This window comes from Drosophila serrata, unplaced genomic scaffold (genome assembly GCF_035046125.1).
Source record: "Drosophila serrata isolate PLE 108 unplaced genomic scaffold, ASM3504612v1 contig_228, whole genome shotgun sequence".
NCBI lineage: Eukaryota > Metazoa > Arthropoda > Insecta > Diptera > Drosophilidae > Drosophila > Drosophila serrata.
Window position 1 is genome coordinate 1144344 of NW_028257126.1, and position 22536 is coordinate 1166879.

Genomic DNA, 22536 nt, shown 5'->3' on the forward strand with positions numbered 1-22536 from the left:
TCCAAAGAAAATAAATAAATCGAATAAAGTTATATAAATTTGTAGTGCTTACCTCTGGAACCTGATATTGGTGGGCAAACATACGGCGATCGCCAATAGCACTTCTGGCCACTGGAGCTGGTTTATCCTCGTTCTTTTTAGCAGCTTCTGACGCTTGTCTTTTTTCATCGAGGCTCCTTGCCTTGACATCTGGACCCAGATAGTGGTGTTCGGCCGGCCTCTCAAGACTACTTGACTTTCCATCGATTTTCTTGTGGACGACGCTACCCTCGATTTTCTGCTTTAGTTCCTGCGCCTTAGCGATCTTCTTTGGTGATTTAATGAGCATATCTTCTGGAGCGTCTGACTTCTCCGAGTCCTCAAAGGATTTATTGCGATCTTCGAAGCTGCGGTTCGCCTTGTCCAATTTATCAGGGCTGCGACCTTCGTCAAAGCTACGGCTAAATTTCACTAATGAATTGTCCAGTTTTCTTGGACTTTTAGCAATTAGCACATGGTCCTCGGCCTTTGATTTAAACTCTGTTTCAATTATTATCTTATCGCCGTCGGTTTTTACTAGTATTTTGTCCTCGGGAGCAGGGAAAGCCGGCATTGTGTCTTTTACAGGACTCAGCATGGTTATGGTCTGCTTCATGGCAGATTCGTAAAGCTTCTGTTGGCGCTCTTTACGCTTGGCAATATCTGCCTCGGTCTCTTCCTGGGATTTACTCTTGTCTTTGCTCAAGCGTCGCATTTCAATAGATCTGGGTCGTTCCTTTGGACTCGATTTTTTGCTGCCGCGTCCATCTCGTGCTTTGATGTCATCGGCACTTGTGCGTCGCGACTCCGGACGACTCCTGGACAAGGATTTTCCTTTAAAAGGCTCCGAGGTCTTAAGTTTTCCCTTACCCGTACTCTCAATGCTGCTGGCTCTTGAGACACCCGGAGAAGTTTTACGGGAACTATTAGCAGAGCTGTAAGGCGACCAGTCAGTGAACCGATATTTCGGTATATTTAAAATGAGGTGATCACCGCTTCTTAGCTTCATCTTTGATTTTTTTTTGTCCTTGATCTTGACGCCCTGCAGGGCGATTTTCTCAATATAACGCAATTGATTAAGCAGCTGTGCCTCTTCGCTATCGATAGTTATTGCACTTAGAAGCGAATCTTTTCCATTAGCTTGATAACTGCTCTGAGTAGGAATAGAGCCTGCACAGGAGTGAATACTATCAGCGGTATCATCATCCTGAGCAGCAGCTTGATTGGCCCGCTCCAGCGATTTTTCCTCAAGAATCTCGGCCTCCTCCTCGAAGCCAACGGTGTCGTCCTTTGAGGAGAATGCATTCATAGGTGGCAATCGGTGCAACGATATAACTGGAGTGTCCAAGCTCTTGGTTCGTCGCTCTGTGGTTGGCGACTGTTGCTGGGTCGCCTTTTGCCGCTGTAATGACACTGAGCCTTCAGAGAGATTTAGACGTGCATGAGCAAAAAGAATCGGAGCATGACCCTTTGAACGCATTACTATTGATGAATCGATGATCTCCTCAATAAGTTTCACCTTTGACTTGGCACCGCTGGCGGTCTGTTTCTTTAATGTATAATCAATATCAGATCCAGTAATCCTCTCTTCATGACAAGTCTCGTAGATATCATCGTTGCTACGGAAGAACTCGGCATGCTCTAAAATGGGCGAGGGGATGTTCTCATTTCGCTGATAGTCATTCGTACACTCGTCCATGCGTCCACGCATGGGCACATGTGGTTCATCCTCCGACGAGGGTATCGAGATGGATCGCTCTGAGATGCGTCTTAGTTCAGTGGCATTTGCATACTGTGGATCTAACTTTTGGGTATGATAGCGACTTTCCAGATCCGCCAGACGTCTGCATTGCGGAGGAGATCCCTCTATTTCTGTGGAGCTCATTGTTTGACCACGACCCCAGGCAGCCGAGATGAGCCGACTCTGCTCAATACGAAGGATCGACTCGATCTCCTTGCGAGACTGCGGTGGTGAGAATTCGAGTCGATCAGGTATAGCCTCTGCTGATCCAAATACGTCATCCGAATCGAGGCTCTCGTCATCAGAAGAGAAAGAGGTGATCCGAGTCTTGCCCTTCTTTGATTTTCCGGCCGACTTCGTTTTGGGAATAACACGTGGCTTATTGGCTTTTCGGGCATTGGCCTGCAGCTCTTTGCGAAGACTCTGGATAAGTTCCATCTGCTTCTGCTCGAGCTTTTGCTGCTGCATACTCTCCGTCCGTGAACTAGTGGCCGAATCGCTCTCAATTTGGCTGAGTTTTTTGTTGAGCTTTTCTAGAGTAGAGGCATCCATCTGTTTGGTGATGTCCCGCTTCGGCGAAGAAAGCTGAATTGTAGGTATGGTTTTGTCGATTTCAAGCGTTATAGGGTCCACTTTGGATAGGTCAATGTTCTGCGTGAAAAGGAACTCCTTAGTCTCCGCAGGCAAAAGGCTATCAAGGATGTCAGGAAGAAAGTCGGCAGCTCCAACCCCAGGAAGTCCTCCACTTGCTTTTGGTGATTTTGGCGATTTGGGAGATTTTGGCGACTTTGGTGACTTCGGGGACTTTGGAGACTTGGGTTTAGTATGCTTTTTCTCACTAGGAGAGGGTGCTGTACCGTTCATTACATGACGTTTATGAAGTACATAAGGAATATCCTCCTTGAGGACCTTTGTAAACCGTCTCTCGTAATCCCTAAAGAAGCTCTTTGGAAGTTCAAAGCCAGTCTTAGGCAACTCCTGAGTGGCTTGCGGAGCTGGAGTTCCGTCGTAGCATTTTGGAATCTCAAAATTACCATGTGCCTTACAAAGTGGTGGAGCACTTGGTATTTGTTTGTAGATATAGTCCTCGTCACTGGAGTTCGAGTCAGCCGGCGTTAGATCAATGGACTTCTGGTGCATAAGGACATGACGCCTTGAATTACTTCCCAAACGTGAGCGGTTAGCCAGCGAATTGGGATCGCTCTTGGTGCGCTCCACCGTAGCATGGGATGTGTAATTCATAGGTACCATTATCGGATTGTACTCCTCAAAGTGTGTCTTGGCCATTAGTTCTTCTTTTCGTGTAATTTTCTGATGAGCCATTAGGCGTGCCTGCTGCTTTTCAAACTCCGACACAAGCTCTGGAGTTAGTGGATATTCTGGACTTTGCTTACTCTTCTCGTCCTTAGGCTGTTGGCCCTCCCATTGCTTTGTGTACTTTTGGATGCACTCAATGCGGTCTTGGTCAAAACTAAAAATATTTTCGCTGTCCGACCGTCGACGGAAAGCCGAAATTTTGCAAGATTGCGAATTCCCTCGCTTCATGGGAGCCATCTGGTCTAGGGAATCTCCGGTCTGGATATCCTTCTCCCGACATCGTTTTCCAGAAGCTGGTGTCGAAACGGACTCGGGCGACTTACTGCCAAAAGACTTGGCATTGCGCTCGATCTCCACATTTTGCAAACTAATCGAGTGTACCTTTGAGGTCTTGTGGTTCTTGTTGCTGGGGAATGTAGAGTACGTGTCCCGACTGTCGTAAAATGAACTATTTGCAGTGGAGCTATGAGTGTCCGAAAGCAAGCAATCGTGGCTCTTTACTTTCGGCCGGGAATATAGGCCCTCTGGAGGTGGTTCGACGCCTGTCTCAACTGCATCGTAATAATCACTTTTTGACTCCTGACTGGATTGAGCAATTTTTTCGTAGAGTTCCTTTTTGGTAAACTGTTTGACCTTCTTGCCTGTGGTAGTAGGCATCTCGTAGTTGCGTCCAAAGCAATCGCCGACAAGCGATTCCTTTGAGTCCTGACTTGAGGCCACCGATGTCTTGCTCTTGGTTGTCTCTCGTGATTTCTTGCTGTCCGTGTGGTATAGACTGTCGCGTGACTTTTTGCTAGAGTCCGAGCTGCGAGAGATTTTTGTTTCAAAGAGCTCACTTTGGCTCTCTTGGCTCGAGGTACGAGTTAGAGCCTCCTGAATCTTTTTGTAAAAGTTGCCGTCCGACTTAACCGAGAGTTTCTCGCGCGGCAAATATCTCGGATCCTCAGCGTCCCAGATTTCATTCATAATGTCCGCCGCCGACTTTGACTTCACGTCGATGGCCGAGCGGTACTTCTGCTGATGACCCTCCGATACTGACTCGTCATCGCTGGGTATGTAGTTACCAGAGTCTAACGAACAGGAGCGTAGATGATCCTCGGAACGACCTCGTCCCCCAAAGAAGTCAATGTCGTACTTCTCCAACAATTCGTAGCTGTCCTGCGAGATGTCATCTTGTGAACCCGAGTAGTCCAGGTGATGGCCATGATGACGTCTGTGCTCCTGGGTGTTGTACGTGCTTCCTGGGTAACTGGATGAGTACACCTTGCTTTGCGGCAATGGGGAGAAATCCTGGTTGGCATCGATCGAGTGGTTCTTTGTCACATATAACGAATGGCGTGAATCATCGTAGCGAGTTACCGGAGAATCGATACGGTTGGACGATAAAAACTCCTTGTCGAAGGCAGTCATCGGTTTAGGTAACTCCCGATCGTAGTACGTGCTGCTGTACCGCTCGAATAGGTCTTTGCAAGAGCTGCTCTTTAGCCAGGATTCTCGTTCAACCTGATCGTAGATGTTCTCACCGTCTTCTTCCTCGTCCTCGTCCTCATCATCCATGTAGTGAGCTGCCGCTTGTTCGGGTTTCACAAACTGAGTCGTAGAATAGAGATTTCCCGAGGTGGTCATTTGGTAGTCAAGTTTCTCCGAAGATGAAGAGAGGCGTGTGCGCGGTAAATTCCCCACCGAATGGTGTGTAATGTAATGGCTATCATACGAGTCCACTGAATCCACTCCAGATAGCTCCGAGTTTCGGGGAAGTGAATGAGTGTGTCGAGAACTCTGTGAGTCCATAGACGGTGTCAGATAATTTTCGGATTGAGCCAGCTTTGTTCGGTCTCCTTGACCATATCGCTTAGTCCCAAAGCCAGTGCCAAAGTACGAAGAAGACGATGACTCTGACGGATGATTGAGATCGTTATGATACTGGTAGTTTCCGGTGTTGTAGGCCCGTTCCTGGACAGCAGCTGCATAAGCAGACGTACTAGGCTGCTGTAAGAGAGCAGGCACATGTGCAAGTCCCATTTGCTTTGCTCTCGTATACTGAAGTATAGACTGGTCGATGAATTCGTCACTGAAGTGCTTCTCTCGGGTTTTGGACTTGGCCTTGCGATTGACCGTGGCATATATGTCGTTTCTGTCATTGAGATTTAAATGTTCACTGTTGGATATCTTGTGTTCCTGGTGGGCAGCGCTGTGAAAGTCGGGATACTTGTAGTGGCCCATGTCGTTGATGTCGGTGTAGATTATGTTGTCCGTTTCCGTTTCGGTCGAGTTGGCATTGGCATTATTTAGCATGCACTGCTTAGACATCGAATAACTGGTACTGCTATAATGGACTGGGGTGACAGTTTGCGACTGGGACTCCTGTGACCGAAGCTGCGGACGATGGGCACTGGCCAAGCCCGAGGCCGAGACCGATGCTGCCGCCGCTGAGACTGCCCCCATATTCTCCCGATTGATGGTAGATGCTGTCAAGTCCGAATCCGCTTCCTCCTCGACTAATTCCTCCTCCTCCTCCTCCCCCATAGGCTCCCCCTCCTCCTCCGTGTCCGCAGGTCCCGGCTCCTCCGCCTCCACCTCCTCCTCCAACTCCATGGAGCTGTTGCGATCCACCGAACGAACCACTGTGCTGGTGTTGTGCATAGTGTTGCTGTTGGTGCTGCTGCTGTGCGTGTTGATGCTGATGAGCTGCGGCGACGCAGGGACATACGCTTGGGATCCCACTGAGACTCGACGAGGGGTGCTGTTGCTGTACAAGTGGGACAAGTGGCTCAGACCTGAACGCGCACCGGATGAAATAATTCGAATTCAAGCAATCATCAGCCGGTTCATGATTTGATTATTATGGAAACACAAACGCAAATGAAACCGAAATCATATCGAACTTAACTGATCAATGTCATCAAACAAAACACTCAACACTGAAAACAAAAGTATTAGGTTAAGAAATCCCTAATTTTACTAGGGTTTATAATACATAAAAGGATTAAAATAAATCTAAGCCTAAATATAACGATAAGAAAGGTAATTATGCCTAGGTTAAACTTAATCACATAAGATATAATAAACGTAAATAATTCATACACAAGAAGGTTTATATTTTAAATATTTAAAATTATGCAAACTTTCAATTTGACCAATGGGTCCTTTGACCTATAGGTAGACTGATTTCAATGAAATTAAAATATCTCTATGATTGACTAGTTCGCATAGTAACAGAAAGACAAGACTTCCAGCCATATGTCTTAGAGGGTTAAGGTACACATAAATAACAATCATAATACTGTCTAGAAAATATATTGTATAAAAATATTTAACTTATATTAAAATGGTCACAAAAATGCATAACTCACTCGAGGGAATTTAAATGTAAAATGTTTTCCATAAAAATATCTTTATTGCACAAAAATTATAAGACGCAACTAACAGAAATTTTGTTGGTTACATAATAGTTGAGAAACTGGATGGAAGACTTACCTAAATTGTGATCTCCTGGATGCACACGAGCCTGATCGGGAGCGCGCTGTTGGTGGCTGCTGCTGAGGCTGGGCGAAGTCCACGACTGCGGACCCTGTGGTGAAAGCGAGCGGTTCGAATTCATTTGGTCCATAGCCACTGCCGAGTGGTGTTGCCGTTCCGCCGCCGAGCATGCCGCTTCCTCCTGGGAGGTTGGCGAGTCCGCTGCATAGTTCTTCGTCTGATAGATCTCCACCTGGGCTGCTGTGACCTATCGGATATATTTTAAGAAGTGTTATCTTGAAGTATGTACATAAAAGAAATGAGCAACTCACTTGAGAACGCATGTGGTCGATAGGATTGTCGCGTCGGCGATCCAAGGTATCCGCTGCCTTCTTCGTCAGAGAAGGGGTCATCGAGTCGCTGCATTGATTGCGATAGTCCCATGCCGCTGCAGGGTGCAATCGGGAGGCATTGCGAAATTTAAAGCATAAACCATTACAAAACATAGCGCACACACTACTAGGGAAGACTAGCAATAACTCGACTCGACTAGACATTCATTCCCATTCATTCATCATCGTCAGCTAGCAAATGAAGCTCGAGAACTCAAAATGAAATCAAGACGAACGAACCAAATGAAATCGAATCGAATGTACATATTCATCATAAATGGGTAACGAAATAAAATACAAACCAGTGTCAATTGGGAGTAGGGGATTGGCTGAAATGCTGGAATTCACATACGTATGCGATTGACTTCGGCTACTAGCATTCAGTGGCCCTTGCCGGAATGACTGAGACCTGCAGCAAAAGAAAAGACAAGAGGATACCACGTTTTATATTTTCACATGCTCATTTTTTTTCGTTTTTCATTGGTTTTTAATTTTTTTTTTTAGTATTGGCTTTGTCTCTTAGGATTTAGTTTAGCTTTAGCTTTAGTTTAGATTTGGAGAGCTTAGTTAGTTTAGCACAGTTGAGTTTTGAGTTGAGTTTTTCATTTGGATTTTTAAATTGGACCTTTGCTTAAGATAGCGAAGTCATTTCAGAAGAAAGTATAACGAAAGTAAACATAAAGTTCAATTGTAAAAGTTGGTTAGTAAACAACTAGAAATCAAAGAATATAACACAACAAATATCATTATCATAGTCAACTAAAGGGGGCGTGAATACATTTGTACTGGACTGATGAAAAGGAATCTCCCCGAACATTTCTAAAGAAACATTATTTTGGGTTTGAATTCGGAAGTTGCTTCGAATGCCTTATTCATATTACTACAAGTTCAAGTTCTAAGGGGAATTTGGGAACACACGACTATGTATATTCTAAACTATAACTATACATTTAGTGGGAGCAATAGGAAAGGGTTAACTAACGTGAGATTAGCTGGCTTACAGTCTATGCGAAACACACACAAAGAACGACAAAAGCAACTTTTGGGAAGATTACCATTAGATGATTATTTTTAAATACAACTCTTAAGTGCAAGGCAAACCAGGAATGAGATATGTATGTCCTCTTAAACAATGATTCGCAATGATTTAAATATTTATGAAAGTCAGATCGGGAAGGGTGCTTCAGATGAATGGGAAAACACAAATCAGAATGCAATTGAGTATGTTACACAAAAAGGTTGGTTAGCCAATTAGGTTTTTGTTAATTCGGTTTAATAAATCAATAATCATTGACTACATTATTTTAAGTACTTTTACAGCTTTACAATAACTAAAAGAAAAAAAAAAAGAAAAATATAAACGCTCTCATATGAACACACACTCACATTGGTTAGTGAGAAAAATCAAAAAAGAAATCTATAAATGTATATAATTTAAAATTATTGATAATAATTAAAATTGTTGTCATTATTAGCTGTACATTTGACTAGGGTTTTTTTTTTGTAATTTTTATTAAACGGTTTTTAGTTTTTGTGCTATTTTTTGTTGTTTCAGTTACTGTTTTTGTACCAATTGGTTTTTAATATCCTCTTCTCTTTTCTAAGGCGCTTCACTTCTATGTATTGGGTATTTTCTTTTAGCATGTTGTGTTTTTGGGATATTTGTTTCAGTTGGGATAAGTAGTAAGTAAATATAAATAAGTTTCTTTGAAAATTAACAAAAAAAAAAAAACATATGAGTCACAAAATGTGTAAAGAAACAACGATTGAACGAACGAGTCCAGTTAGATGAAAACGAAGATTTGATGCTTGGCAATGAAGGCTGATGAATAAATAGTATTTGTATTTGCTTAAAAATATCAATATAAAAATATATATTATTTTATATTAACTTCTGATAATACAATTTTATTTGATCTTAGTTTCAGTTAAGGAAATACAAGCTGCAAAAGCAAAAGCTTAATAAGTTTATTTTCCAACAACAAAAGTATGTAAAATGAAAAATCTCGAAGGAAATCCACATTGGTAAAAGCTTTTGTTTGAAGTTTAAATCACGGATTACACATAAAAGCAATTTAGACACAATCCGCTACTTACCTTTGGAAGTTTTGACGTTTCACATAATTCTCGCGGACAAACTCAATAATCTGCTTTTGCGTTTTGCCGCTATAGCTGCAAGATGAAGATAAATACGTTAAATAAGTACATTAACTTAGGTTTAAAACATATTTGATTACCGGAATGAGCTGCCACGCGACAGTACACGGGTTTTGCGCCTCGGCGTATTTTGTACGGTCGTGCACCGAAAGAATCCATGGTTCTCAACGCATTTCTTCCAAAAGTTTTTGCACTCATTGCGACCCTCGAAGAAGAACTCTACGGTATCCTTGTAATAGCCCTAAAGGAAAAGATTTACCATCATTTTCCCTCCAAAATTAAAGTGTGTGTTCAGCATGCTCTTACGTAGCCCTCGGGATGCAGTTTGACCAGAAAACGTTTGCGCTTGAAGGAAATCTTGCGTATCTTGGCCCAGGAGAAGGTATTGATACGCGTGATGTTTTGGAAGACAGTGATGCCCATATGGGCAACAGCCAGATTAAGCGGCACTCCCTCTACGTCCTTGGCCGGGTGCATCTTCATGCCATAAAGCTCGCACCGCCTTGCCGTCTCTAAGAGGTTAAGGTCTGCCTCTGCCGGCGATTGGCCACTGAATAAGCAATGCAATAAATAATAATAGATTAAGCACCAAGAAAATAACCAATTCACTTACACATGCTTCTTGTGATTCTCCATGATCTTGCGCTGCATGGTGGCATCCTGGTGAGGCACAAAGCGATATGAGGACAGATACGTGTGGTCAGGATAATCCTCAGGCACAAAGTCCCCACATGATGCCTGCACAATATAGCTGGCCATCAGTGCAGCCGTATTGTCATTGCACTGCAAACTACCAGTGGCCAAGTCTCGTTTGATTTGCAGGCAGAAAAGATATCTAGAATAGATTAGAATATATTTCATAAATTAATGTATTACGTTTTATGGGGCCATGGTACCATTACCTGGTATACTCCTCTTCCAGCTGGGCCGGATCCGGTGTATAAAACTTAATGCAGAAGCGCAGCACTGGATCGATGAGTGAGAGGCCCACTTGGCGATTCATTGGCTTCTCTAGATCCAGCCAGTATTTGGTGTGTGTGGATACCTCCTGGTATTCCAAGCCGAAGTAGTCAGCCTCGAGTAAATTAAGCTGCCGACAAACTTGCTCGAATAGAACACGTCCCAGGGCTTTAGCCTAAAAAAAGTTGTAGAAAATAATAGATAATGATTATCTTTGATTATACGGAGGTGTCAAAAATAGGGAAAATTTATATACATAGTCTATAGGAACATGTAATATATTCTTTCTCTTCTAATCAGTCACTTAAATAACATTAGTCCTAATAAAATAAAATTACCATATAAATATTCAAAGATTTCTATTCTTAAGCAGTTTTCCAAGGCCAAATCAGGAATTAAATGACTACTTTCGTATGGCCCAAACTAATTGCAACCTAATTGGAGCAGCTTCATAATGAATTAGGGAAGGAAGATAGAGGATGAGACAGTGAGGGATAAAGAAAAGTCCGAGATGCTCTTAAGATGCCCTAACTCGTTGAGCTTGTTCAAATCTAATCCAGTGTGCAGTTTGCAGCTCATCCCAGATGACGCCACACGCCAAATGGTTGGTGGGCGTTGCGTCTGATTGCATTTGAATAAATTTCAATTGAGTTGACGCCCGGTCTCCACTTTCCACATTCAGTCCTACTAAACTGGGCCAGTTTGTCTCGGGCTGCAATTAAGTTATATAAAATTGAGTTTTGCTGGCAAAGTGAGCAAAAACTAAGCGAAAATTCTCGGCATCGAATATGCTTTGGCTCACTTCGGAATACGTTAAAGGCATTTCGAAGAAGAAATGCAACCAAATAACTCAGGCTCAAATGATAACCTTTATATAATAGCATACAATTGGTGCACAATTGCTAATTATCGGCTTTTAAAAGTAACCTACAGGTTCAAGTTGTCTTAAAAGATAACATATTATTTAAATGGAATCATCATTGTAAGCCACTCCCAAATTGCTTCCAACAATTAGCAAATTAGTCAAACAAATATTAATGGCCCACAAGATTACGACAACCTATTAAATACGGCACACACGACCCTAGAATCGCACCTATTACGATTCCAATTTCAATTTGCTAATCCCGACAGGCCGCATGTGTGTCGGTGCTCCTTGCTCCTGGCATATATTAATTTGGGATCAAGGAGTAGTCCCTGCCAGATGTTTTGGCATTTGGCAAATACAAGGATTCGCATAGCGGCAGCAACCAATCAGGCAGAGTGCTTTGTCATTTCGATTCTGTTGCCAGCCCCATAAAAGCAGGCAACAATCTATCAGGGTGTGAAATGTTTCGCAAGGCGTGCCAAAATGTTATTAAACCCCTCCGTGTGTGATATTTGAATATTATATGCCCCAAATTGTATGTAAGCCGCGATCTAAAAAGCAAAAAATTCGTTGGCTGTTATCCAACATGTTTTTGCGGCATTTCAGTGCATAAATCGAATAAAATTGGGCGTGGCTGGACAGCAGAGTAAATAAAGATAAAGGGTCTTGGCCGATAAAAACGAGTCGTATACGGAAGTTTTCAGTTTCCGTTGGAAATTCGTTGTGCCATTGAAAACATAAACAAAACTAATCCGAGCAACAGAGGAAACTTGCCACGAATTGTATACATTTGAAGTAAGTCTGGTATCGAATTATTCTCTCAATAAATAGTTTACTCATAGTTGAGTTTAATCATTTCAGTGGTAATATAATCACAAGCGGACAGTCACTGAAATAACTTAAGGGCATTAATGCGATTTTCAATATAATGCGAAACCAGAAACCCAAAACCAAATGTCGCTTTTCCGAGAAAATTAAACCTCAAAGATCAACAAGAACGAAATTGATGCCACCATGGCAGCCACAATTAAATTTTCATTTCATTTTCGCAATCAGAACTCGACAAGTCCCCGGTGGCAGAACCCAATGAAAACTTTGTTTTATCCCTGTTAATGCAATTTACATCACTTGCCTCTAGTCACAAATGCAATTTGCAGGCTCAAAAAGAAGGGGATAAAAATAGAAATTTATAGAATTGCAAAATGTTCCCAACTAATTGTCAACTAAAATGTTATTTGCACAGTTTTTGAAACAATTGTTGTCCCCATTCTAGGATATTTTAATTAATTTGGCAAACAGGAGGGGTGTAAGTGGAGTGGCGAGATGGATGTGTGCCCAGAATCCTCCAGGGAATGTCCTGCCTTCTCTTCTTTTTGCCGTGACTGCAATGCCATTGTTTGCTGCTTTTCCAGCCAGGAGCCAGGAGCCACAATGAGGCTACGGCCACGCCCAAGCTCTGACATTTTCCTGGCCCTAGAACAGGGGCATACGCGCATATACTATATGTATGTACATACATATGTATATAGGTTGGCCATTCATTGGGAAAGGCTTGACGCTACAGCCATTTATCTTTTTAGGCCAATTCTCGGATCTTCTCCAACTACAAAACAAACCAATTAACTTTGGCGACTTCTGCAGGCGGCGAGAACGGAAATGGCAAAACGACAGGAAGCTTTTTCAATGCAAACAACCCATTTCACCCCTTTTTCTAACCTCCTCCGCACTGAATCGCAGCTGTGAAAAGTTGGCCCACAATTGTCGGTTGTTCAATTTGTCGTCATCAAGAGACAGAAGCGGCAAAAGGAGCATTAGCCACTGCATAAAAGCCACCTGCAGGCAGGTGTTGTCCCTACACTAAGCAAAATATTGATATAGCTCGGAAAGTACATACCACATATATATAGTTCCACAAACCACGATTTTGCAATAAATATTTTTGTGTAAATACAAATGTAACTAAATTCTAGTATTGTATTTGTTTAAATAATAAAACAAATAATACTTATTAAAAATACTTTATGTTAGTTTATAAGCGAGTATGTTTTAACAATAACGTACTACAAGAAGATTCGAATTTAAACAAATTTAAGAATTAAAACCAAAAGAAGATATTTCCAAGGAAATTTTCAAGACGAATATAATAAAATTCTAAAAGCTAGAAAATATATTTATAGTGTAGAAAAAGTGGTGGCAGGAGGAAGGTACGACATCTAGTCGATGAAGGGGCACGTATGCGGGTGTCTGCTCTCATCTCGTTCCACATGCATTGTCCTTGCCTATCGAATGGCCTTAGTTAACCCCATTGGTATAGATGCCAAATCTGCGGGTTGGCCTAGAACTGGCAACTATTGGCAAAGTTTTCTCTGAGAAAAGTTAAGAATTTCGCAAAGGATAGTTTAATAACTGAAGTTTCTAAGGCAATATGTTTGACAAAAGGGGAAATTGTCTCTAGGTCCTTTGCAGCAAATCGCATTTAAAGTTATTTGCTATGCAAAAGGAAACGCTTGTTGAGACACTTTTGATGGTGATGAACGACAGAGAAGTTTGTAGAAGTAAGGTAGACTTGTTCGTTCAGAACAGAATCAATCGACAGAAAACAATAACTTTGAAGGAAATTGAATGTGAATTCTTGGCTCGTTTTACGATATACAAAATATTTAAATTGGAACAATAAGGAACAATTTTTCTTGACTGTAATTTAATAAAAACAGCTTTATTGATTTATTTAGTAGCTTGTATTAATTTGTACAATCTCAAAATCCCATAAATACTTTTTGTTGGCGTCATGACTTTATACAGGCGCAAAATGGACTTCCATTATTCTGCATTATCAGCTAAATTCGCTCAACACATAGAGATAAGCTTTTGATATTGTTTGCGCTTAAGGAAAAACGCACAAAGGCAAAAGACTCAAGTAAAAAAAGAAAATAATTTTTTATTTGATAAATAAATGGAATGGCGTCAACATTGGAATTCTCGAAGCAGGGATTTGCTTAGTGCATTCACATTCTCCTGGCACTCTGGGGCAGAAAAATATTTCAATGCAAGCATTTCGGCAGGTAAAATTCTCTCTTCTCCAGCACTTTTACATATGTGGGATTTGGCTAGAAATTCCTTTCGGTCAGGAGGTGGCCGCAAGCCACAGCATTTACCACATCCTCGTCAGTCTCATGTCGTCCCACATCCTCATTGCCATTCAGAACCGTATTATCGTTTACAAGCCACAAAATCCATTAGAAGCCTTGATTAATAATGCAGTTGACCGACCATGCAACAATATTCGTTTCTAGTCAGGGGCCAACACACAAGCATGGGCAGTCCTGTTGTTGGTAAAACGAATCTAACAAGGGTTGGGTGCCCCCAAGGCTTCTATTTTTAAAAAATGCAACCATGTCAATATATAGTACGAGTGTGTTACGTATACGCAGCACTATAAGAGAATTTCTGTGCGCAGCAAAAATTGTAGTACGATTGAATTTTTAATGCGGCACGGAAAAGTGATGTTGCAAAGGCTCAACTTACGGTATACCCTACAATTTATTAAGCTTCACTAAAACTAAAACCTAAACTTAAACTTGACAATGGGACAATCGTGCCTCTCGATTGGTAAACCCAAATGTTGTGAAACTTAATTGATTGCGTTTTCACACTTTAACTCTTTAAGCCTTAGAGAATCCTGCACCAGGGTGTAAAGGAAAAGCGACAGAACGAAGACTACTTTCATGTTTTGGATAAACTGTCGAGTTTGCCTTGGGCAAATGCAAAAGGGAAAAATGCCACCAGAGGAACGCAGACAGAGAGTGGCAAAAACTCGCATAAAAATAGTTTTGTGCAGAAGCACTTTACAACATTTAGCAAGCCGGGGTACCGCCTCAAGTGCCACTGGTTTACGAAAAGGTTAGGCCAGAAACCCAACAACAAAGAGTACGACAATACCCGGTAGCTATTGCCAACCCCACCTCGCAGTCTAAAACCACAACCCCCAACCACTCCATTGGCAACCCCAACCGAAAACCACCCAAACAATGGAATCCATTTTGTTGCTGCCCTGAAACATTTCCACTTCTCGTGGCTCTCTTGCCCGCCTGTTGAAGCCTTTGAAATGTGTCTACCGTTTTGGAAGGCTGGAAGTTACACTCAAAAGCCTGAGTTCAGAAACAGAAAAGTGTTTGAAGAAATAAAAGCATGATGTTGCTAAAGAATTCTCAATACAAGAAACTTTTTACTTCTACGGGAATGATTTGACAGATATTTAAAATTTGCCTCGACATAAATTGCTAAATTTATATATGCATATACTCTCTAGAAACAATCGTGTAATTAAGAAATATATATAAAGTTGGAAGACGAATTCCCAGTAATTTTGTAGTGTACGTTTTTGGGCGTGGCCACTTAGTGGACTCTGGCTTATGCTGACAGGAAGTGGTGCACGGAGCAACAACGAACAAGAAATCCATTAACCAACACAAGGATCAAGGCAACAGAGGAAAGTCGGAGTTGTACGTTAGGCAAGTACAACTAGAAGAGGCAAAAGAAGTAAGCAAGAGTATTTTTAGGCCAATTCAGTTTGAATTAATGCGATTTGCGGTCAACACTCAGACATGAACAGCGGCAACAGACAACAGTTCGTAGACCCCAGTGCAGCATCCAACCCAAAATAAAAAACACCCCACGAAATCTATGCCAAGCTGTTGAGTTGGCCATGTTTTATTTGCGGAGCGGAGGGCGAGCGGGGATTCATGGACCAGAGAACGGATGTACTGCATCTGCACTGTACCAATGCCCCTGCCCACTTTCCCTGTTGATTTCAGCTTGTGTGCCAGGGAAGAGGCAGTGAAAGAATTTCCGTTTGCTGGCCCCATGCCAAACAAGCCTACTGCCACGCCTACCAAAAACTTAAGACCTCTTGTCGCATATATCCCTACGCCCTCCCTTCTCCTTCCCGACCCTTTACTTTGGCTTTTTTGAGTTCACATTTAATTAAAAGTAGCTTCTCATATATTTTTCCATTCGCACGTGAAATGGTTTGTTACGAGGAGGCAGAGGCACAATCATACAGAGTTGTGTATCCATGGAGATGATGCATTTATGCAATTCTTATTCAACGGATGACTTCCGTTTCAGCAGGTGCTTCCTGGAAAGGAATGCACCTTTCAAATAGACCTGGGTGACAGAAATGAGTATTTTCATAGAATTTATTTTAGATTTTAAAGGCATTTAATTCCAGTTTTATTAACATTAATTTCAAAAAACAAAATTATCATTGCATATGATTTGGAAATCAGTTCCCATTGTAATTAAGAATTAATTAAGAATAGCTAGCTTAGTACCAAGCTCACTCCAATTAAAATATGGAAATTCGTAAAGCTATACCAAGTTCAGCTAGGTAAATATTTATTGTAAGCGTTGCTAATTTCTAATTGAATCATTTGAATGTTGTTGGTGTGGCTTTAAACACGCATCTTGATCACTTCAAACTGATTGAATTTAAAAGTTTTCTGGGTTTTGAATATGAAAATGAATATAAAAATTTATATTAAAATGTGCGTCGCTTTGTTTAATACACTTCTGCTTAGATTTTTTTATTCGAACACAAAGGCAATGTAAAATGCAATCTTACCTGGACTTGGAACATGGTAATCGAATCGTCTAGCATCTGAATACGAACGGTCAGCTTCTTTCCGCCGCGGTGTCTGGGCGTTGAGGGCGTTCCATCTACTCCTGATGGAGTACTGAGGGAGTGGGTCATACGGCCGCCGGGCAGACCACCGCCGACCGGATGACCGCCACCGCCACCGCCGGTGGCCAGGTCATAGTGACGCCCGCCTCCTCCGCCACCCGCGGATCGCGATGCTGTGCCCATGTCGGCCAAGGACATTTTGTAGACGAGAATCTTGGTTGGGACCTGCTAAGGATCTGGCATAGATCAATCCACCTTGGCTTCCACTAAGTCCGGTCTTGCAGCTCTGTTGTCTTCGTTGAAGTCAATGTTAAATGCTTTAACTTGGAATGGTCTGGGTTCGTTTCGTTTTGTCGTTAATTGAATTGCTCAGCTGTTTCGTTTATTTCCCCTATTGTCTGTGCGAGTGCTTAATTCAATTTCAATTCGTTGCCAGAAAAGAACAATAACGAAAACTGGAAGCTGCAACTCCACACGCACGTACGCACATGTGTTTCACATTTGCTCCGATGCCTTCTATGTTCCAATCGTTCCTCTTGAGTTCCTAAGTCGGATCTTGAACTCTTCTGGCATATTTCCCACTGGTTTGGCTAAATTTATTTGTTCAGTTTTGAAATTTGCTGGCCACATTAACATTAACAACAAGCATGTGTGGCATTCGGTTTCCTCATCATAGTTCCTTTGGTTTTGGCATCGTTTTCCTATAAAGAAGATAAAGCAAACTTCATGTTAGTCATATTCATAAGTGCTTACAAAATTAATGGATGGGAAATGGAATGATCTTGTGAATTGCATTTACATATTAGCATTTTGTTATTATGATAAAATTAGAAACCTTTATTTTTTAAACGAATAAGGTGGTATGCAATATAAACATTTAATGGAAAATACCAAATTTCAGGTAGCCCAGAAACTGATTTACTGGTTTGCTTATAAAGGGACAGAAAGACATGGCTAGATTAAGTCGGTTGTTTGCTTATAAAGGGACAGAAAGACATGGCTAGATTAAGTCGGTTGTTGATGCTAATCAAAAACATTGTTGGAATTAACTACTTCTTGAGTGAAAACGGTACAAATCAAGGGATATTCCCACCAACCAATTTCGAATTGAAAATCGACTAAAAAATAAGCATATAGCCGGCCAAAGGTAATGTCACCTAACAACCAAGACAGTCATCTTACATTTTGAAACTATTCTTCAGACTTGAAATAATAAATGACACAGTGGGCGGCAATCTCTAAACAATGACCCAAATAAATGACTGACTGACTGGAAAGTATTTAAACAATTAAAAGCTCATAAAAAATCGATGCCGAAAGAGACTAAAATTGAGAGATGGGAGGAAGAAATTAGTGAGGCACCTGTGAAAATAAATAAGCTTATCAAAATCGACCCACGGGATATAAACAAGAGAAATGCTTTTTGGGGGAAAAGGCGGCAAATCAAATGGGACTACTTTTCTGCTTCTTATTTCTGGGGTGTCGCTTGTCTGGGCCGATCAAGTTTGACGGGCCCCAGGCCCCAAAAAGCCAACCCACGTGGATAGCCCACGCTCAAAACAAAAAAAAATAGAAGAAGTAAAACTCCAAAGCTTGGAGTCATCGCCAACCTACATTGAAGTAAATAGAAAGAGAGAAAAAGAAGTTTGGCGCCAATTATGCTGTGGGCAGGCCATAGAAGATAGGCAGAAAAAAATAATAATAAAATATGAAAAAATTATGAAGAGACCGCCGTTCGCAAAGAAGCATTTATTTATGTCTTGGCTCGTAAATTTGAATGCGAACGTGGCCGGCTGGCTGTCAATTTGCGAGATACAGGATGCCAGCCCCATCCATGGGGTTGAATGGGGCGTGAAATGTGTGAATTTACGATGCGATACGAGTCTCTTATATGCATATAGTCAGGTTGAAGGAGACACTATATTGAGCATATGCCTTGGCTTGATAACGATACCCGACAGCGTTCAATGAACCGCACACTTTTCGGACAGCCGCCCATCATTCATTCAAGAGATAGGCTTTGGGTATTCTGCATCTGTATCTCTCTAAAATATGTCTAAAAACTGAAGCGGTTTTTTTTGGGTTCACGGCTTGTATAAGTCACGTTTTGCCATAAATATCTCAAATGATTAACATGTGCTCATAAAGAACATTGTGTCTATATGATTAAGAAAAAATGCATGTTTGAGAAACATTTGTCTCTGCTAATTGTAAAATGATAAATAGTACAGCTAAAGATAAATATAAATTAATATTTCAAGCACAAAAGTTAGCAAAATATATTACTAGTAAAATATAATTTATAGTTATGAAGACTACTCCGTTATTTTTAACGCAAAATGCAAGGAAATTCTATTAACATATATTATCTGTATTTGGAATTCTTGCAAGTTAATTTCGAATCAACGCGAATTAGGTGATTGTAATACACAAATAAAATTATAATGATCTCGTTTACTATACAAAAATAACATTATATTCCAACAATTATATTTATTAACAATACCACCACAACTCGCTCTTAATGTGGTGGGGACCCACTTTTGTGATCCTTAATCATAAAATACCTTTTGCGCACATCTCTTGGACGAGCACTCAATATTAATGATGTTCAGCAACTCATGGAAGTTGTCTCCCAATCTAGTCTCACCAACTAGTTACTACAAGTAGTAGAATGGGGTTAAAGTACCGCTAGATGAGCCAAGTTTGGCTTTGGCACCGTTTGGCGAAGTAGTATGCGCTTATTCTTGCAATAACTAGCAGGCCTTATTGGCCACATACTCCTCTGAATTCCGGGGCTCAAATTGGCGAATTATGCGCCCCATCTGCTGCAAATCTGTCCATCTTAATCATTGGCAGCCAAAGTTAAGCAGTGAAGAGTTTGTCGTTTGTCAAGTAAAGTTTAACAAGTTTCTAAGTACTGAGGATGAAAGCAGAAGCCTCTGGTTAAGGTATCTTTCTCGCTTCTTCATATCTGTATCTATGCAATGCACTGTGCGAGAGTGTGTGACCCAAAAAGTTGTGTGTGCTCGTCACCCATCAAAGTTTTATGACTTTTATATGCCGTCGAGTGGCATAAATTCATGGTTTATTAATTAAGTTTCGTTTGCCTTTCGAGGTGTGTTGGAAAAGGTCAGAAACGGGGCGTGGTTCCCTTTTGAATATTTAAACTAAGAGGGTATCCTAAAAAGGTACCAAAGTTTTGAGTTCTTTATACATTTTATACAAACTTGTCAGTTTTCTTCTTTATCATACATCATTTAAAGATTGGTTTAGACCATCTAAATGTAAAACTTATGTATACCTTGCTATAAAAGTATTAATTCCCTTGTACTAAATACACTTAATTACAAATTATTGACAATTCTAATTGGATTGTGAAAAACAATTTTGATTTAAATAGCTTTACATTTTTATCCTTCATCATATTTCAATTAATTTTTCAAGTTTTTCTTTTATTAAACATGTCCATTTCAATTAAGACATTTCGAATCTTGAACTGGGCTTTATTAATGTATCTGGTATACCCAAAACGCATCTCAATTAAAATATATCTCCCGCATCTTTCATAAGCCTCCGACTCCTTCTCGAAAAAAGATGAATCACTTGAAGATTTCTTCGGAAAATAAGACAGGCAAATGCAAAGCAGGCCAAAGCCCGAGGAACAACAATTGCAGCTGGGTGTTTGTATAGGGCCAAAGAAAGAAAAATTAAAACTTCGACAAAGAAAAAAATATATTTTACATCCCACATGGTACATCGTTTTCCCCTCTGTCTCTCTTGCACCTCTTGCATTTTTTTCACGTTTTTCAGTGGTTTAAAAATAAAACACACAAACAGAATTTATGTGTGTGTGCCTGTGGGTATAAAAGGATGCACTCCGCTTGTCCGTCAGTCAGGCCGATTTTTATACGCGGTACCCTCATGGAGTACAAGGGTATATTGTATTCTTGAATATCTTATAAGGCCTTTGAACACATGGTATGAGTCTGCATAAATTATCTATTTAATTTACTTGTTTTTTATTCCGTTTCTAATATTGTTTCAATGTATTGATTGGAGGACTTTCTACCAGTATGGGAAAAATCTGTTTAATTAATTATTCTATCATATCATTTTCTCTTATATATGTAAACACTATTTTTTGAACACGAGAGACAAGTAACTGACGGGTAATTCATAGTCGAAACTCCCAATTACAGCATTGTTTCTTGTTTGGTTCTTCATATTGCTACTGGCAGCAAGTCAGTGCATTTCAAAGTCAACTGTTTTTAGGCGTCGGCACAGCCTTTAGTGCAGTTCATTAAAATATTTATTTAAAGTCCCCCAACTCATACGCACATATAGCGAACATCAGACAACCACGGCCAGTTGCTCTTTTATATGACTCGGCTCTTTGTTTATCATTTCATTATATACAGCCTTACTTTATGGATATATAGAGGCAGGGAGTATAAGATATACATATGCAGGCAGGAAAGGGTGAAGCGCAGGGACACATGTGTGTGGCAAACTTTTTCGCTGAGCCAGCCCTTCGTCGTCTGGTTTTTGTACTTGACAACAGATAATATTCCTCAGAGCCCTCAGAATCTCTTAATTGCTTTCTGTGCTCGATCCTATAGAATTCCTTGTTTTATAAATCTGGCTCTCCCTAGTTATTTATATAATTATTTTCAATATATGTAATAGGAAACCTACTTTTAAACCTACGTTAATAAAAAGGTTTGTTTTTGCATACTATAAAGCAAAAGAATAATCATTAAATAAACGTATAAAATTTTGATAATGTCTTAGTTAGTTTTTCTTTGATCTAGCTTATCAGCCGCCACTACTATAAATATTTTCACTTGCTATAGCAAATTAGTTGCTAATATACAGTGCAAACCCTAAACTCAGGGGAAATATGAAACAGGAAAAAATACACAGAAACCGCATTCGACAACGCCAAATGTGAATGTATCTGTGTGGTAATCAATTAGTATTGTCAAAGGTAGCTCTCAGATACACACCGATATCTTCGCGTATGACGAAAGCATATAGGCACTGTACGAAGTGGAAAATAAAACCCGTTGACAAACAAACCAAGTGACAGCTGGGCAACACTTTGACTGAACAAACAAGTGGCTATGGGTATTGATTAGACGGGGGACCCTCCCCCAATGCGCCCCCTGACCGATCGAACCACTCGTGCCAACAACTTGAACGGAATTTACAACAAATTATGGCAATTTGTTGAACAAAGCCAGATAAAAACCAAACTAAAGATTGCAAAAAGTCATGTGCCAGGAATAGATAAAAGTTCTTGAAGTGAGGTTACAGCCTTGTGTCGGGCAACTAACATACATTTTTAAAAGCCTAAAGAAGAGGTAAGAAGAGTGCTAGGTTAGAGGATTAAGTAATTCAAAATGATCGTCTTTAGTTAAAAGAATAATGAATAAATTAATAGATATGTGTGTATATAATATCGAACTTTGTCAAATATAATTGAAAACTAAGTACTGAGCAGATCATAAGGGACTTAGGCTTAGTATTTCAATAACTATAGTACTATTCGATAGATTGATTTGGACTTAGCTGGAAACTACTGTACCAGCGCTCAAACACTCCAACTGCGCTTATTTATATGCAGCACATGACACGCCATGACACCAGATACATTTTGATTTTTTATGTTGCTTAAAACGGAAATGGAAATCGTTTTATGCTCTAACCGAAACCAGAAAACCTGCCAGCGAGTGTAAATCACTGCCCAGAGACAACCAATTTCAATTAAACTACCGAAAAACAAAGGAAAGCTTTTCAAAGAGTGCAAGCACCGGCCACCCTCATTTTATTTTTTGTTTTTCGCTTTTCCCCGCTTACACGGAACGGAAAGGAGGCCCAAAAAGCTAACAAAGCGAATTGAGATCGCAAATAAAATATGTATAGACTGTGTATGGAA

At 40.7% G+C, this 22536-nt stretch overlaps 1 protein-coding gene across 1 annotated transcript in view; it reads right to left on the reverse strand.

Annotated features, from left to right (window-relative positions):
• Nucleotides 1–22536, reverse strand: part of LOC110188121 (Chondrocyte-derived ezrin-like domain containing protein) — a 33196-nt gene that overhangs the window by 7512 nt on the left and 3148 nt on the right. The window contains exons 2-11 of the mRNA XM_020957700.2: nt 16536–17296; nt 9987–10219; nt 9698–9919; nt 9391–9634; nt 9165–9325; nt 9025–9099; nt 7230–7336; nt 6868–6983; nt 6554–6803; nt 53–5853 (exon numbers count right to left, since the gene is read on the reverse strand). Of these exons, the coding sequence (XP_020813359.2) occupies nt 53–5853; nt 6554–6803; nt 6868–6983; nt 7230–7336; nt 9025–9099; nt 9165–9325; nt 9391–9634; nt 9698–9919; nt 9987–10219; nt 16536–16793 (7467 nt within the window). The 5' untranslated portion in view covers nt 16794–17296. The remainder of the gene's footprint in view (nt 1–52; nt 5854–6553; nt 6804–6867; nt 6984–7229; nt 7337–9024; nt 9100–9164; nt 9326–9390; nt 9635–9697; nt 9920–9986; nt 10220–16535; nt 17297–22536) is intronic.